General features: G+C 41.5%; 1 protein-coding gene and 1 non-coding gene across 2 annotated transcripts in view; one reads left to right on the top strand and one right to left on the bottom strand.

Moving 5' to 3' along the window:
* The window catches only part of LOC124552282, a 67,052-nt gene that overhangs the window by 12,922 nt on the left and 34,982 nt on the right, over positions 1-19,148 (top strand). The window contains exon 3 of the mRNA XM_047126560.1: positions 7,027-7,212. Within this exon, the coding sequence (XP_046982516.1) occupies positions 7,027-7,212 (186 nt within the window). The remainder of the gene's footprint in view (positions 1-7,026; positions 7,213-19,148) is intronic.
* Positions 9,808-9,882, bottom strand: Trnat-ugu. Its single transcript has one exon. It is a non-coding gene; the product is annotated as a tRNA-Thr (tRNA).

Below are 19,148 nucleotides of genomic sequence, written 5' to 3'. Positions count from 1 at the left end.
TTGTACTTACCCAGTAGAATAGAACAGTCAACCACCTGCTTTACCCATGACTGAACCTGTGTGATCATTCCATTTCATATCCCTACAAAATGTTCCACTCAGGTATTTGAATGAGTTGGCAGATTCCAACAGTGACTCATTGATATTACAGTCACAGTACATTTAGTTTTTTTCTTTTACGTTTCTGAACATTTAAAGCAAGTTGCCAATCCCTGCACCATTTTGAAATCTTATGAAGATCTGATTGAATACTTACACAGCTTCTTTCAAGTAGTGGTTCATTGTAGCTAACTGCATCATGTGCAAAAAGGCTGCTTTTATTATTAATATTGTCTGTCAGGTCATTAATATACAACATGAACAGCAAGGGTCCCAACACAGTTCCCAGGAGCACCATCAGCAATTACTTGTACATCTGCTGACAACTCCCCATCCGAGATAACATGCTGCATCCTCCCTATCAAAAAGTACTCAATCCAGTCACAAATTTCGCTTGATACCCCATATGATCGTACTTTTGACAATATGAGTACATGTGGCTCTGAGTCAAATGCTTCTTGGAAATCAAGAAATATTGCTTTGATCCAAAACTTATGATTTGTTATGTGAGAAAAGTGCCAGTTGGGTTTTACATCCTCGATGTTTTCAGAATTCCTGCTGTTTGACATTGAGGAGGCCATTCTGTTCAAGATAACTCATTATGTTTAAGCTCAGTATATGTTCTAAGATTCTACAACAAATTGATGTCAAGGATATTGGGTAGTAGTTTTGTGGATCACTTCTTCTGCCTTTCTTGTAGATGGGTGTGATGTGAAGAACTGTGCACAGTTTTTTGTTCGAGGGATCTATGATAGATGATAGTTAGGAGAGAGGCTAACCCAATCACAAATTCAGTATAGAATCTGACAGGGATTCCAGCGAGTCCTGGAGCTTTGTTCAATTTTAACAATTTCAGCTGTTTCTCAACACCACTGACACTAATACTTATTTGATTCATCTTTGTTTTCAGTGATACAAAGATTAAATTGGGACAATGCTCCTGGATTTTCCTTGGTAAAGGAACAGTTGAAAATGGAGTTACGCATTTCATCTTTTGCTTTAATACCCTCAATTTCATTTCCTGTCTCATTCACTATGGACCGGACACTAACTCTGGTGCCACTAACAGCCTTTACATACAACCAGAATTTCTTTAGGTTGTCTCTATCTACGACTTTACACTTTGTTTTACACCTATTATGCAGTAACCTCTGTTTTGTACTGTATACCATGGAGGGTCCCTCACCTTATGAACTGTTCAACTCAATAAAATCTACATGGGTAATCTGCAAATCACACTTAAGTGCCTGACATAGGGTTCACTGAACTATCTTCACAATAATTATCTTATTATTTCAATCTCGAACAGTGTGCGTAAAAAACAGGCATCGATATCTTTCTGTGTTACCTTCTATTACCCTTATTTTATCATGATGATCATTTCTACCGGTGTAGATCAGTGTTAACAAAATATTTTCTTATTCGGAGGAGAAAGTTGGTGATTGAAATTTCAAGAGAAGATTCCACCGCAACGAAAAATGCCTTTGTTTTAATTATGTCTACTCCAAATCCTGTATCATGTCAGTGACACTCTCTCCTGTTTCGTGATAACATAACGCGTGCTGCTCTTCTTTGAACTATCTTGATGTACTCCTTTAATCCTATCCAGTAAGGATCCCACACCACGCAAAGGTACTCCAAAACAGGATAGACAAGCTTAGTGTAGGCAGTCCCTTTAGTAGATATGTTGCATCTTGTAAGTGTTACGCCAAAAAATACAGTCTTTGGTTCACCTTCCCTAATACATTTTCTATGTGTTCTTTTCAATTTAAGTTGTCTGTAATAGTAATTCCTAGGTATTTAGCTCAATTTAGAGCCTTTAGATTCGACTGATCTGTCATGTAACCCAAGTTTAACAGATTCCTTTTATCACTCACGTGGATGACCTCATACTTTTCATTACTTAGTCAGTTGCCAATTTTTGCACCATACAGTTTGTTTTTTCTAAATCGTCCTGCAATTTGTTTTGTTCTTCTGATGACTTTACTAGACATTAAATGACGGTATTATCAGCAAACAACCTGATGGCTGCTCAGGTATATCACTATATATTAAAGTGATGTAGAATCAGTTCTCATTGATATAACTCAAATCAATTTCCGCAGTTAACTTCAAATGATGTGATTCCACAATTTTGATGATTATTTTGCAATTTTGCTTAAAAATAAATAGTTTCATATTTTGAGGAAAATTTGTAAAATTTTGTAAATTCGCAGTTTGTGAAAAACAGATGTTCTGTGGGATTCTTTGATCAGCTTGGATCCACATGAAATTTATTTGTATGAGTTGGCTGATTCCATCAGTGACTCACTGATATCATAGTCATACGATCCTACAATTTCCATTTTGTGAAGGGCAGAATTTTACATTTAAAGCGAGTTGCTGATCTCTGCACCACTTTGAAGCCTTGTCAATATATGACCGAATATTTATGCAGCTTCTTTCAGACAGTACTTCATTATAAACAACTGCACCATCTGCAAAAACAGTGGGGTCAATATTAGTATTGTCTGCGAGGCCATTAATATACACCATGAACAATAAGGATCCCAACACACTTCCCAGGGTTGCACTTGAAGTTACTTCATCTGATAATGACTCTCCATCCAAGATAACATGCTGCATACCACCTACCAAAAAGTCCTCAATTTAATCACAAATTTCACTTGGTACCCTATATGATCACACTTTTAACAACAAGTGAAGAATGGTATTGAGTAAAATGCTCTTCAGAAGTCAAGAAATGCAGCATCCATGCAATTGCCTTGATCCAAAGCTTTCAGTATGTCACGTGAGAACAGTGCGAGTTGGGTTTCACAGGATCAATTTGCTTGGATTCCATGCTGGTTGGCGTTAAAGGGGTCATTCTGTTCAAGATACTTCATCATGTTTGAGCTCAGAATGTGTTCTAAGATTATACTGCAAATTGATCTCCAGTATATTACATGGTAGTTTGGTAGACCACTTCTTCTACCCTTCTTATAGACAAGTGTGACCTGTGCCTTTTTCCAAGAACATTATGGATCACCTCAAAGAAAAAGATTTATTGGCAGACAGCCAACACAGCTACAGAAAATATCATTCTTGTGAAATACAACTAGCTCTTCATTCCGGGGATGTTCCATATTTTTTTAAATTTCTTCACAAGTGACTTCTAATCAAATTGTGTGCCTAAGGAGTGTCATCTCAGTTATGTGACTAGATTGATGATTTCGTTTCAGAAATGTTACAGTTCATCATAATTGGCTGAAAGTTATAGACTAAAACAGAAGTAATATCTGGAATTTCCCAAGGAAGTCTTTTCACCCTCTGTTGTTCCTGTGCAATCTGTTTGCAGGTGATGCTGTCATTTACCATTTTGGAAAGTCCTTGGGTGATCAGAACAAAATGCAAAATGATTTAGGCAAGATATGTATATGGTGCGAGAAGTGGCAGTTGACTATGAATAATGGAAAGTGTGAAATGAATCCACGGATTTCAGTTGCACGATAATCACACAAGTCTATATGATTTAAATTAAACTAAATACGTAGGGATAACAATTACGAATAATTTAAATTGGAATGATGACATAATAATGTTGAGGGGAAAGAAAGCTAAAGACTGTGATTTACTGGTTGAGCGATAGAAGCAACCGACAGCGAGCGACTTCTGGATATGTGACTCTCCAGTGACAAGCTGCTGCGAGCGACCATGTTTCACTGCAAGATGGCTGCTTAGAGCCAACCAGCTGTTTCTGTAAAACGGCGCTGCTGGACTGTCGAATACTGTAGCTGGAGACTAAGGCTACAAAATTAGCTTTACTTACAAAAATAAAGTGAAAAGGAATGCTGTGCATGAAATTTACAAACGGAGGAATCTTCATGGAGAATGTCATAATTTATATCATCAACTACGAAGATCACCATACACATTCTTTGAATACACATGAATGAGCAGAAGAGCGTTTGACTATCTTATCAATAAATTAAATACAAATGTTTTTTTACATGTTCACCCTGATAGCTGAGTGGTTAGCGTGACGGTTTGCTGTCTTATGGGCCCGGGTTTGATTCCCAGCTGGGTGGGAGGTTTTATCCGCTCAGGGACTGGGTGTTGTGTTGTCTTGATCATCATTTCATCCCCACCCGGCATGCAGGTCACCCTGTGTGGTGTCGAATGTAATAAGACCTGCACCAAGGCTACCTGACCTGCCCCGTAAAGGGCCTTCTGGCCAATGACGCCAAATGCTCATTTCCGTTTCCAATGTTTTTTTACATGATCAAGAACTTTTAACAGCCAGTAAAGGCAGAAGAATGACTGACTACATCACTAACTGCCCTAAGTGCATGAATAAATGCACTGATTGCTAATCGGAATCAATAGCTAGCTGTGGTGTAGTGGTAGCATTACAGTTTGTGATTATGTGCTTTGGAAATGTCCCAGGTTCGGTTCCAGGCTCTTCTTATGTTTTAACTGTATACTATTTATACTATTTACACTGCATCACTAAGTATATTTTTAAGCTCTTGCCAGAGAACTTGATCTTTTAAGTGTATACACACCTATCCCAGTATATCAAATAAATTTAATTCCTAATAAATTACAATGAACCATGAAATTTTACCGATATTTGATGTTTCAAACGTAGTTCATCAGGAGTCAGTGTTAAGACCAAGCGTCTTTATTCATCTACATAGTCTGTAAAAGTAAAACATACAAAATTTTTGAAACTAAAGTCAAACATTTGTCTAAATGTATGAACTAAAAAGTATTAAGGAAATGTTTGGTGCACCTCGTTTTCTGTTCATGGTTTTGAGTATCATTCAAAGGCACATAGAACGTTTTGCCGATCTACTTATTTCTTTTACACAAATCATTTCATAAAATATGACAATTTCTTTCAATTTTTTATTTTCAAGTTTTATTCAGCCCTACTGACTTCTTGTTTGCCTTCCTAACGTACTGATTCGAAGGAAGCCTTTTTGACATTTAAATACAACACCAATGTATCCTTTTATGTGCAAAATAGCTAGGCCTTGAACAGATGAAATTTTTGACACTTCATTTACATAACTTGACAGCAGCTTTTCGTAAAATATTTCAATTTTTCGTCAACTCACTAATTAAGGTGTTGTTAATTACTCTGATTACTTTGAAGCAGTTAAATATTTTCATGAAAAACTAGACCTCATGCTGGTCACTCCGAAACCTCGTTTACCTGTTTCTGTCTCTTCGTTCGGCTATGAAAATTTGGACAAAACCTCATGTTGTAATTTATAGGGGGTCTTGTTTTCACTCTGCTCACGCATTTGCAAAAATGTATCGAGTGTTATTTGTACGATAAACTAGTCCTTTCTGTGTGCTGTCATTTCCAACAATCATCATTTCGATATATTGAACTGTTTATGAGATACGACAGTTTTTACGACGACTTGAATCCCGAAGCGGAGGAAAGGTATGGACGCACCGTGAGCAACCCATGCGCAGATATAACAACCAATATCTCAAGAATGAAAAGAGATACCATTCCAGTCTCGACTTTAAATACAAGTTTAGATATATTGGTTACATTTCATACGCAATAATGTATGGCCTTAAGTGAACTGTACGGAAAGTCTACGCAATGTGATTTTACCTCTGCAATGCAATGTGATTTTACCTCTGCAAAGTCTTAAAAATTTCGTGCAGTCATGTACTCAGTTTCGTGCAACTCAGTAACTATGACAAAAACAAATTCAGACCTTTATCATTTAAAGATATCAATCTGTAAGATGCGGAAGAATCAAATTTTTTCACTGAGTATTTTCTTAAAATCGGAAGTATTTCATAGCTGCCATTGTGTCCGCTCCACTGCTTTGCCAAGAAGACACATGGCTGTTGCTCTCTGTCGTGCGTGCTGCAGCAACAAGATTCAAACATGTTTGAATTCAAATGTCGCCAGTTGCAGCGGGAGAAAGGCAGCGACACAGATGTTGCTCACGTAGGACACTTCCGTAACTATACCTGTGGTTGTGTTTTGTCATGTACTGTCGGTCGCTTCTGTCAGTTACGTAGGACATAGCCTTAGGGAATGTAGCAGGTCTAATAAAGAGTGCTTACAGTATGCTTGTCAGCCCCGCTTGTGGAATCGGCATCAGATAGGATTGATGGAGGACATCGAAAAAGTTCAGTGAAGGGCAGCTTGTTTTGTATCACTGCAAAATAGGGGAGAAAGTGCCACAGATATGAGATGCGAACTGGGGTGGCAATCATTAAAGCAGAGATGATTTTTGCTGGAGCAGGGTCTTTCATGAAATTTTAATCACCAAAATATTTTGTTGGCGCCCACGTATATAGGGAGGAATTATAATAATAAAATGACAGAAATTGGAGCTCACACATAAAGATTTAAGTGTTCATTTGTTCCATGGTCTTTTTGGGAGTGGCACAGTAGAGCGTTGTCATGAAGGTGGTTTGATGAACCCTATCCCAGGCACTTAATTGTGAATTGCAGAGTAATCATGTACATGCAGATGAATACATGTAAATAAAATTTAAAAAATGAAATAACATTATGAAAAGGATAGTTGCTACACACCATATAGCGGAGATGCTGAGTTGCAGAGAGGCACAGCAAAAAGACTGTCACAAAATGAGCTTTCAGCCAACAAGGCCTTTGTCAAAAATAGACAACAGACAGAAAAAACACACACACACACACACACACACACACACACACACACACACACACACACACACAAGTGCAACAAACCACTCACGCAAAGATAACTCTCACACACATGACCACAGCCTCTGGCAGCTGAAGCTAGTGTGTGTGTGTGTGTGTGTGTGTGTGTGTGTGTGTGTGTGTGTGTGTGGTGAGTAGCAACTATCCTTTACATAATATTGTTACATTCCATTCTGGATTTTCCATTGTTTAAAAAATAAAATGTCATTTGCCAACAGGTGTGTTGTGACTGTGCTGAAACAGCATAACACTTCACTTAGGAAACTGCGGCTACTCCATTACAACGTGCCACCTGAGATGGAGGCTGAGGTGTTCGAAGCTCTCGGTGAGCTACACAATCTTCAAGAGCTGCGTGCTGAACGGGTGTCTCCACACGCACCTCAAGTGATGTCTCTTGCATTTAAGTAAGCTACTTGTCATGAATCTCGTTAAGTATTTAGCACTGTTGCTGTATATATTCACAGAATTACATGCTCAGAGATGACCAGATATGGAAGCATGGAGTGTTTTCTATGTATGTATCGTATTCCGAAAAGCATTTGACTCTGTACCGCACCTACACTTGTTAATGAAGGTACTATCACATGGGATATCAACAGAATTTGTGATCAGATTGAGTTTGCAACATGTTAGCTTAGGCAGATAGACATTGAGAGAGACAGAAGTGACTTCAGGCATGGCACGGTAGTGTGTTGGGACAGTTGCTGTTCATATTGTGTATTAATGACTTCATGATGATGATGATGATGATGATGAAGTCCCATACTCCATGACGGACCATAGGGGACGATGTGGGAGGCCCACACCGCTTTACTAGGCAAGGTCCTAGCGGAGGTGGTTTGCCATTGCCTTCCTCCGAACGTGATGATGACGATGATGACGACGACGACGACACCCAGTCATCTTGAAGCAGGAAAAATCCATGACCCCGCCGGGAATCGAATCCGGGACCCCGTGCTCGGGAAGCGAGAAAGCTACCGCGAGACCACGAGCAGCGGACAATGACTTCATAGACAATATTAATAGTAATCTCACACATTTTGCACGTAATGCAGTTGTTGTTGTTGTTGTTGTGGTCTTCAGTCCTGAGACTGGTTTGATGCAGCTCTCCATGCTACTCTATCCTGTGCAAGCTTTTTCATCTCCTAGTACCTACTGCAACCTACATCCTTCTGAATCTGCTTAGTGTATTCATCTCTTGGTCTCCCTCTACGATTTTTACCCTCCACGCTGCCCTCCAATACTAAATTGGTGATCCCTTGATGCCTCAGAACATGTCCTACCAACCGATCCCTTCTTCTGGTCAAGTTGTGCCACAAACTTCTCTTCTCCCCAATCCTATTCAATACTTCCTCATTAGTTATGTGATCTACCCATCTAATCTTCAGCATTCTTCTGTAGCACCACATTTCGAAAGCTTCTATTCCCTTCTTGTCCAAACTATTTATTGTCCATGTTTCACTTCCATACATGGCTACACTCCATACGAATACTTTCAGAAATGACTTCCTGACACTTAAATCAATACTGGATGTTAACAAATTTCTCTTCTTCAGAAACGCTTTCCTTGCCATTGCCAGCCTACATTTTATATCCTCTCTACTTCGACCATCATCAGTTATTTTGCTCCCCAAATAGCAAAACTCCTTTACTACTTTAAGTGCCTCATTTCCTAATCTAATTCCCTCAGCATCACCCGACTTAATTAGACTACATTCCATTATCCTCGTTTTGCTTTTGTTGATGTTCATCTTATATCCTCCTTTCAAGACACTGTCCATTCCATTCAACTGCTCTTCCAAGTCCTTTGCTATCTCTGACAGAATTACAATGTCATCGGCGAACCTCAAAGTTTTTATTTCTTCTCCATGAATTTTAATACCTACTCCAAATTTTTCTTTTGTTTCCTTTACTGCTTGCTCAATATACAGATTGAACAACATCGGGGAGACGCTACAACCCTGTCTTACTCCCTTCCCAACCACTGCTTCCCTTTCATGTCCCTCGACTCTTATAACTGCCATCTGCTTTCTGTACAAATTGTAAATAGCCTTTCGCTCCCTGTATTTTACCCCTGCCACCTTTAGAATTTGAAAGAGAGTATTCCAGTCAACATTGTCAAAAGCTTTCTCTAAGTCTACAAATGCTAGAAACGTAGGTTTGCCTTTCCTTAATCTTTCTTCTAAGATAAGTCGTAAGGTCAGTATTGCCTCACGTGTTCCAGTGTTTCTATGGAATCCAAACTGATCTTCCCAAGGTTGGCAGCACTGAAGTGACAAAAGTCACAGGATAGTGATACGCACATTCTAGCGAGATCCTCTCCTGGGAATGGAGAATCTGTGGTAGAAATAAGTTGATAGAGGAGCAGGAGCATAAGATCTGTGCCCTTCAGGTGCAGTTACAATGGGCAAAGGAGTAACCAGATAGGTCGAGGAGGGTAAATGGTGGCGAGGAATGGGAACTGGCAGTTGGCAAGAAGGCAGCTAGGAACAGGTGGTGTTCAGACAGTTACACCTTGCGTATATGCTATTGACCAACTGATAGGGTTGAGTGGAGAGGAGCCTCTTTTAGCTGTACATGTAGGGAACATGCAGCAGTCCTCAGCAGTTAGGAGGCCTAGGTCAGTTGCAAAGCCTAACAGAAAGGAGAAGGTTCTGCTGCTAGGTAGTTCACATGGTAGACGTGTGGGCAAATAGTTCCAGGAAGTGTTGGGGAGTGAGTACCAGGTCACCAGCATTATGATGCCTAGTGCAGGGTTGGCTCAGGTGAGTGACAACATAGGGGAGTTATGTAGCAATTTTGTGGAGGAGGATCAGGTAGTGATAGTGGGTGGAGCAGGGAACAGTCTTGATAGGAATGGGGAATATGATGTAGGTGGTGACCTGGTAAAGATAGCTACTCAAACTGTTGGCACTAATGTACATGAAATGATAATTAAATGGATACCCTAGCTGCAAACAGGCGTTTATGTACTTCATTGGGGACATGTTGAAAATGTGTGTCCCGACCGGGACTCGAACCCGGGATCTCCTGCTTACATGGCAGATGCTCTATCCATCTGAGCCACCGAGGGCACAGAGGATAGTGCGTCTGCAGGGACTTAACCCTTGCACGCTCCCCGTGAGATCCACATTCCCAACATGTCCACACCACTACATTCGTAGTGTGCCTAATGGATGTTTGCCCATCATACTCATTACTCGTGGCAGATTAATCTACCAAGTCCCGTACGAGTTTGGGCATAGCGTGTGCGTTCGCACAAGAAGGTCAATGGCCGGGAAGCCGTGGATCTCACGGGGAGCATGCAAGGGTTAAGTCCTTGCAGACACACTATCCTCTGTGCCCGCAGTGGCTCAGATGGATAGAGCGTCTGCCATGTAAGCAGTAGATCCCGGGTTTGAGTCCCGGTCGGGACACACATTTTCAACATGTCCCCAATGAAGTACATAAACGCCTGTTTGCAGCTAGGGTATCCATTTAATTATCATTTCATTTCTAGCAAAGCTGCATGGTCATCCACGTTAACTGTTCTTTCGGGAACAGATACTACCGTCATATATAACTAATGTACGTTTCGTGCAACTGTTTGTGTCATTATCGGCCTCATCTTAATGTCGCTGTTAGGCACTTTAACGTGGGGCTGGAGAGGGTACTGATGGCAGAGGGCATGGGTCACATTGCAGTGGCGCCAGTTGAGTCTATCAGTAGATGGGGTTTCACTAGGCATGGCCTGCACCTCAGTAGGTTTGGGAAGGGGAGGCTGGCAATGCTTATAGACTGTGACAGTGTAGTGGGTGGTGGTGGAATTACTCCTGTAGTAGTTGATGTTTAAGCTGCACCTTTTTTAGACTGAAGTCAGCTGATAGGTATACCTGCTTAAAGGAAGTCCCTCTAACTAAGGGCTACCTTCAATGGATGTAATATTTCCAAGTAGAAAAGGAATTAGTATATTTCATCAAAATGTAAGAAGTATTAGACATGAAGTTAGTGAACTGCTTATAGATGTTGACTCTGAAATTATTGGTATATCAGAGCACCACTCAAACAATTTGACAATTCATTGGCCTCCTTTACCAGGATACAGATTAGCTGGCTGTTTTGTGGGTGGGGGAGTGGCCATGTACCTGTACGTAAAAAACAGTATTTTATTTGAGGCCATAGACATATCACAGCAATGCACTGAATAGGTACTTGAATGTTGTGCAGGGGTAGTTGAAATTAGTGGAACTAAACTTCTAATTGTTGTTGTTTATAGGTCCCCTAACTCTGACTTCAGAGTATTTCTGCTCAAGCTAGAGTGGGTTCTTGATTCACTTTATGGGAAGTACCAGATATTAGTTATATGTGCTGACTTCATGGTGCAAAGAAAAGATGTTGGTAGCTCACCTAAATTCGTATGATCTGATGCAGACTGTGTTTTTTCTAACTAGGTTGCAGGGGAACAGTAGCACAGCCATAGACAATATTTTTATTCATTCTTCATTACTAGGTGGGTATTCTCATAGTAAGAGTGAATGGCCTTTCAGACCATGATGCACAAATTTTAACACTAAAAGGCTTTTGTGCTCAAACAAATGTCACATATAATTACAAACTATGTAGGAAAGTTAATCCGACAGCAGTAGAGAGTTTTTTAAACCTCGTCAAGGAACAAGAGTGGCAGGATGTATATAGTGCTGATAACATAGACGACAAATATAATGCTTTCCGTAATACACTTCTCATGCTCTTTGACAGTTGCTTTCCATTAGAATGTTCTGAATGGGGTACTTGCAGTAAAAGGCAGCCTGGATGTATAATGTAGAATCAAGTGGGAATTATGTCAAAATGTTAGAAATGGTCACAATCAAACTACAGTAGCCCATTACAAACAGTACTGCAAGATGCTTAAAAATGTTATTAGGAAGGCAAAGAGTATGTGGTATGCAAATGGAATAGCTAATTCACTGGACAAAATTAAAACCATATGGTCAGTTGTGAAGGAAGTGTCTGGTCAGCACCAGAAGGTTGATGATATAAAGTCAGTTTGTAGTAAAAATATTTCTGTTACTGATAAATCAGATATATGTAAAGTACTTAACAATCATTTTCTGAGCACTGCTGGTGAATTAAATAAAAATTTAGTTTCTACAGGGAAATATTATAACTTTCTTGGCAAATGCCTTTCCGAGATTCATGTCTGAAATACTCCTCTGTGATACAGACAAGGGGAAGATTGAATCAATGATTAAATCACTGAAGACTAAGGACTCTCATGGTTACTGTGGAGTGCCTAGCAGAATGTTACAGTACCGTGCTGCACATGTTAGCCCTGTATTTAGCCATATTTGTAATTTTTCCTTTAGGAATGGTCAGTTTCCTGAATGATTAAAGTACTCAGTAGGAAAGTCACTTTATAAAAAGGGAGAAAGGGATAATGTAGATAATTTTAGACGTATTTCTATGCCATCAGTGTTTGCTAAAGTTATTGAAAAGGCTGTGTATGTAAGTGTAATTAATCATTGTATATCACACGATTTGCTATCAAATGTACAGTTTGGCTTTAGAAGTTGCTATATTCTCTTCCTTCTGTGAGGTACTGGCTGGGTTAAAAAAAAGGTTTTGAACGCTAGGCATGTTTTTTGATTTAACTAAGGCATTTGATTGTATTGACCACGTAATATTGCACCATAAGTTGCACCATTACGGAATACGGGGAGTAGCTCACAATTGGTTCACCTCTTACTTTCACAACAGACAGCAAAAGATCATTATTCACAATGTTGAGAATGGCTGTAATGTGGGGTCTGAGTCGGGTTGGTCAGGGGTAGGGGGGGGGGGGGGGGGGATCAGTGGTTGGGGCCATTCCTGCTCCTTATTTACATAAATGATATGCCCTCTCGTATTACGGGTAGCTCTAAAATATTTCTGTTTGCTGATGACACTAGCTTGGTAGTAAAGGATGTTGTGTGCAACATTGGCTAGGTTTCGAATAGTGCAGTTCATGACATAAGTTTATGGCTTGTAGAAAATAAACTGACACTAAACCACGGTAAGACTCAGTTTTTATAGTTTCTAACACACAATTCAACGAAACCTGACATTTTACTTTCACAAAATGGGCATATGATTAGTGAAACTGAACAGTTCAAATTTCTAGATATTCAGATAGATAGTAAATTATCGTGGAAAGCCCACATTCAGGATCTCATTCAAAAACTTAATGCGGTCAGTTTTACTATTCGAACGGTATCTGAAGTGAGTGATTGTTCAACATGAAAATTAGTCTACTTTGCTATGTCATATGGTATTATATTTTGGGATAACTCTTCCCATTCTAAAAGGATATTTTTTTGGCTCAGAAATGGGTGTCATTTCTTGTTAACAATATTATCTTATTCCCAAGAATAAGCAGCTTTCACTCAGTTAATACTTGGCAGAAATCAAACCTGCATTTGGATTGTTGCCGGGTTCGATTCCCGGCGGGGTCAGGGATTTTCTCTGCCTCGTGATGACTGGATGTTGTGTGCTGTCCTTAGTTTAGTTAGGTTTAAGTAGTTCTAAGTTCTAGAGGACTGATGACCATAGATGTTAAGTCCCATAGTGCTTAGAGCCATTTTGCATTTGGATCAGACTTCCTCAACTCTTGTGCAGAAAGGTGTGCAGTAAACTGTTGCTTCCATTTTCAATAAGCTATCACTCAAATTCCAAAATCTTAGTAGTCATCCATGCACTATCAAATTGAAACTGAAGAGTTTCCTCATGGGTCACTCCTTCCATGCTGTCGAGGAGTTACTTGAAAAATGAAGCTGATTCTTGTTGTATTGTTGATTGCGTTTACTTAAACTTATGGACTGACTTTTTGGGGTTGATAAACATTTTATTCTTATCTTTTATTACTTTTATGTAGTGTGGTGTCACCGCCAGACACCACACTTGCTAGGTGGCAGACTTTAAATAGGCCGCGGTCCGGTAGTATACGTCGGACCCGCGTGTCGCCACTGTCAGTGATTGCAGACTGATCGCCGCCACACGGCAGGTCTAGAGAGATTTCCTGGCACTCGCCCCAGTTGTACAGCCGACTTTGCTAGCGATGGTTCACTGACAAATGACGCTCTCATTTGCCGAGACGATAGTTAGCATAGCCTTCAGCTACGTCATTTGCTACGACCTAGCAAGGCGCCATTATCAATTGTTATTTATCTTGTGATGCATGTACCGTCAGACCGATATTCACCAATTATGGATTAAAGTTAAGTATTCCAGAAGCTATGTACTATTTTTGCTACTATAAAGACCTGGTCCTGTTCCAGACCTCACGCCATCCTGCGTGAGCTTAAACGCGTGCCCTTCGGCCTCCCGTCCTAGTGGATTGGCTGTCTTGCCAGTCTACAAAATGTAGTAATTTCGCGTACTGACTCGTTCCATGACCTTGGAGATTTGCTCCTCAATTTGGTCCTACCGGAACTTGATGTGTAAATAAAAAAAATAAAATATACAGATGGTGGCAGTATCGCATACGCAAGATATAAAAGGGCAGTGCATTGGTGGAGCTGTCATATGTACTCAGGTGATTTGTGTGAAATCTGATGTGACTACGGTCGCACGATGGGAATTAAGACTTTTAGTGCAGAATGGTAGTTGGAGTTAGACTTGTGGGACATTCCTTTTTGGAAATTGTTAGGGAATTCAATATTCCGCGATCCAAAGAGTCAAGAATGTGCCGAGAATACCAAATTTCAGACATCACTTTAATATGCAACAGATCATTCGCTGTCTGTGAATATTCTTTTATCTTGTCTATTGTTGCAAATGTTTGTCCTTTCAACACGTTTTGAACTTTGGAAATAAACAAAAATGCCCACAGGGGCCAGGTCTGGAGAGTACGGAAGATGAGGCAGGACAACGGTTTTGCTGTTTGTGCAATAGGCACGCACCAACAGGGACAAATGCGTGGCTGTGTTATTGCGATGCGAGGGCCACGAATTGTCCCACCACATTTCAGGCTATTTCCTTCTCGCATGTTCTTGCAGGCGTCACAACACATCCTGATAGTACCATCGATTAAGTTTGTCACTGAGGCATGAATTCGTGATGAACTTATCCTTCAAAGCAGGAGTTTGATATTTGATCTCACCTGATGAGTTTTCTTTCTTTCTTTCTCTCACTTTTTTCCCTTCTTCTTCTTCATGGGTGAACCTTTCCTGACCCATTGTGAAGGTTGAACTCTGTCTCAACATCATAATCCCAGACCCACATCCCATCACCAGTTATGATTATCTTAAGGAACAACTCATTCTCATTTGTGTAATCCAAAAGCTCTTCACACATTGTGAGGCAAAGGGATTTCTGGTCTCAACTCGTGAGCTGTGGGACGAACTTGGTGGCAACATGATGCATTCCAAGATGCTGTGTCAGGATTTTATTAGACAATCAAACTGAAATGTTAAATTCTTCTGCAATCTTCGATTTGCGTGCACAATTTTGTTGACATTTCTGACATGAGCATCAGCGGTTGGTGTCAAAGGGCATCCTCAATGAGTGTCGTCTTTAATTTCCGTCTGCCCATTTTTAAACTGCGTGAACCATTCGTAAGACCGAATATGACTTAAGTACTCATCACTGTAGGCTTTCTGCGTCATCAGGTGTGTCTCTGTAAGGGTTTTCTTGAGTTTCATACAAAATTGGATACGGGTACGTTGCTCCTCTAACTCTGCCATCTTGAAATTCTCAAACTGCGTGACTCAACATTCTACTCACCACAGCACTGAACTATAACTGACATACAACAATGAAACTTCTGGCAGTTACACATTAAACATAAGCATGTGCAGGGATGCTAACCACATTTTGCTCCAACACACCATTGGCACTAAATTACAAATGTTCTGGAATTTTTTGAACAGGCCTCATACATCAAGAACAAAGAAAACAAAAGGAAGAAAAGAGAAGGAAGAGAATGCAGTTAGCAGTCCACGTATGAAGGCAGGAACTTTAATGGTGATAGTTTTTGTCGTTGCTGTTGCTGTTGTTGTTGTTGTTGTTGTCTTTAGCCCAAAGACTGGCTTGATGCAGCTCTCCATGCTACTCTAGACAGTTTTTTTGTTAACAACTAATAGAGAAAAGATAACGTGTCTCAAAGTTTTACAGTCTTCAGAATAGTCAACAGAATTGTGTAGATGCTGTTGTTAGCGATGTTATGATTGTGGTATAATTTTAGCCACATTACTTGTGTTGACCGTTTGAATGGTGCAGCCTGTGTCTGATGAGTCTCTATAACAGTTCTGAAGTTAATGCCATGAAGCGGTTCCTTCATCTTAGGAATCAAGTTGAAGTCACAATGGCTGAAGTTCAGGGAGTACATCTGTTGTCAGAGGACTTCCTGGCACCACCGATCAAACAAATTGGTCTCATATTTACTGGATGAGTTCTACAGAAAGGATCACCACTTTTCTGAGAGCTGGTCACGGGTTGTCTTCCAAAAATTATGGTATACATCAGGATTAAACTGTCACAGTCCCACACGAAATCCACCGTAATGTTCACATTGCCGAGATTCTGACAAACGGCTGATTGTCGTGATGACCTGCAATGACACTATTGATTTGTTCTGTTTTCAGATGCAGCTTGTAAGGTGTGGCCCATGTCTCATTCAGTGCAATGATTGGAAGTAAGAAAGTCTCTCCTTCATCAAACTCCCTGGCAGATTAAAACTGTGTGCTGGACCGAAACTGGAACTCAGGACCTTTGTTTTTCGTGGGCAAGTGTTCTACCAACTGAGCTACCCGAGCACGACTCATGACCCGCATCCTGACAGCTTCAATTCTCCCAGTACCTCGTCTCCTATCTACCAAACTTCACAGAAGCTCTCCTGCGAACCTTGTGAAAGGCAAAGGTGCTGAGTTCGAGTCTCGGTCCGGCACACAGTCTTAATCTGTCAGGAAGTTTCATATCAGTGCACACTCCGCTGCAGAGTGAAAATCTCATTCTGGGACCTCTCCTTCATGTTTGTAGCATTTCAGTAGGGTATAAGCAGCATCTCTTCACAGATTTCACATCCAGACACTGTAGCAAGGATGGTGCACAATTACCGAGGACTGCCACAGTTGAAGTAAGGAACACAGCTATTAACGGCATGTGTAGTTCTGTATAAGAACCTGAAGACCATCCAATGTCATTAAGAATAGCATAAACAAATCCGCTAATGTATAACCAGTTCCCAGTTCATATCTGAGCAATGTCTGTAGTGCAACACATTCTGCCACGTCGGGATCGCAGTGTGGTGCGACGAGTGGCATTACGGTGCCGTGGTGCCGAGATGGCAGGACGAGAAGCTGGTTCGATACCTAGATGACTCGATGCAGAGACGACGTGGCGCATAAATGGAATGGTGTGGACACTGCAAGGCAGGGAGGCGGCACAGTGCAGTGATAGCTTGCAGTGGAGGCACTGCAGCACGGAGACGGCTTGATGTCAGGGCGGGTCGATGTTGGGGCGGGTGGATGTCGGGGCGGGTGGATGTCGGGGCGGGTGGATGTCGGGGCGGGTGGATGTCGGGGCGGGTGGATGTCGGGGCGGGTGGATGTCGGGGCGGGTGGATGTCGGGGCGGGTGGATGTCGGGGCGGGTGGATGTCGGGGCGGGTGGATGTCGGGGCGGGTGGATGTCGGGGCGGGTGGATGTCGGGGCGGGTGGATGTCGGGGCGGGTGGATGTCGGGGCGGGTGGATGTCGGGGCGGGTGGATGTCGGGGCGGGTCGATGTCGGCACCATTCAGAGGGGCACACTGCGGTGATGGCAATGTAGGTGCGAGCGTCTGGACCGGTTTTGGTGAAGTTCCAACTGGTGGGCTGTGAAGTGCAGCCATCTCCTGGCTCAGAACTGAGCACAGTGTACAGCTGCCTGCTGGAGGATTTCTGTATGCCAATTACAGGATACCCATGGGAGAATGGTGATCACTTGACTCACGGAGCAGACTGGTCCCACAGTAGCAGAACCACTGTTTGTCGAGTTGCACGCTGCTCGGGAATGTGGTCGGTGGCACCTGCAATGATTGTTGTGCAAGCAAATTGTTCGTAAGGGATACCGCATCTATGACATGGTATGCCGCATGAATTTGTAAATAATCTCAACAGAGAAACGCTTGAGAACTGAGGGTAAGCAAACTCCTAGGATGCAGGCATTGTGCCAGAAGTAGCCAGTGGCTGGCTAAGTGTAACAGCAGCCATTTCTGGATTTCCGTCAAATCGTGTGGGATCCACTGTGATCGAACTTTCCTTGTGCCTAGGCACTGTTTAAGAATGTGAAACACTGTCGTATGTATTAATCCTGTCTCTCGGGCCAGCTCACAGATTGCTCGGTGTCGACTACTGACGAGCAATGCGGTAAGAATAGACGGTACTTCTCTTGCATGGGTACAACCTGGCTGATGAATGTCTGCCACGTTTTTAGCCTACCCCACTGGAACCTTTCACCCAGACTTCTGTAAAGGGATGCGGATGCCTCGCAAGACTCTGGAGGACTTTAGTGAAACTGTCATGCTGTACGTCCTCTAGCACAATCAGTTTGTGTCCAGTTCAGTTGTTTTTGTTTTGAAAACGTAGTGACGCCGCTACGTCAAACCTTTCACTAAATGAGGCTCCATTCTTCTTGTAAATGCACACGTGCTTAGTGGTGATCGGATGAGTCCCTTCGTGCTGAGGTGAGGTCGGTGTACGTAACTAACGTGTGGTATTTGCAACATAATTTGATTCTTTCATGTCTAGTCTAGTATTGCACCTCTACAGCAGTGTTCGTACTATTAAAGTTCTAACCCTTGTACCTCCATTTGACAAGAGAGTTGAATTCCCATGTGGGGCACACCATAGACCTGCTGTCTGTCAGGAGAGAGAAAATGACAAAATATGCAGAATATTCTCAGTTCAACATTATCGAGCAGAGAGAGAGAGAGAGAGAGAGAGAGAGAGGTGTGTGTGTGTGTGTGTGTGTGTGTGTGTGTGTGTGTGTGTGTGTGTGTGTGTGTGTGTGTGTGTCTGCAGAAGTGGACGTTTAGAATATTATTGAAAGGTATAATTGTGCTTCTCGCAGAAGACTTCTTAAGGACCGATCGAGGTTACTGTTCATTTATAGCAGCAGATTTCACTGGAGTAAATGCACAAGCAACAAATGCTAGCTAAACACAAAATCAAAGATGAGTACCTTGAAGGCCATTGGCAAATATTCACACCATTACTCACTTGTCCACTCGTATGTCAAGCCTAGCAACTTAGAAACCAATGTCACTTGGAAGGTTAATCAGTTATTAACAAACAGTTGTGGCAGTTTAGTTTCTCACATTAGCTGTTAAGTCTACATGGTATTAAT

This window comes from Schistocerca americana, chromosome 10 (genome assembly GCF_021461395.2).
Source record: "Schistocerca americana isolate TAMUIC-IGC-003095 chromosome 10, iqSchAmer2.1, whole genome shotgun sequence".
In the NCBI taxonomy this organism is placed as follows: Eukaryota; Metazoa; Arthropoda; class Insecta; order Orthoptera; family Acrididae; genus Schistocerca; species Schistocerca americana.
Note: the sequence above shows the minus strand (reverse complement) of the source record. Positions and strands in the feature narration are given on the sequence as shown.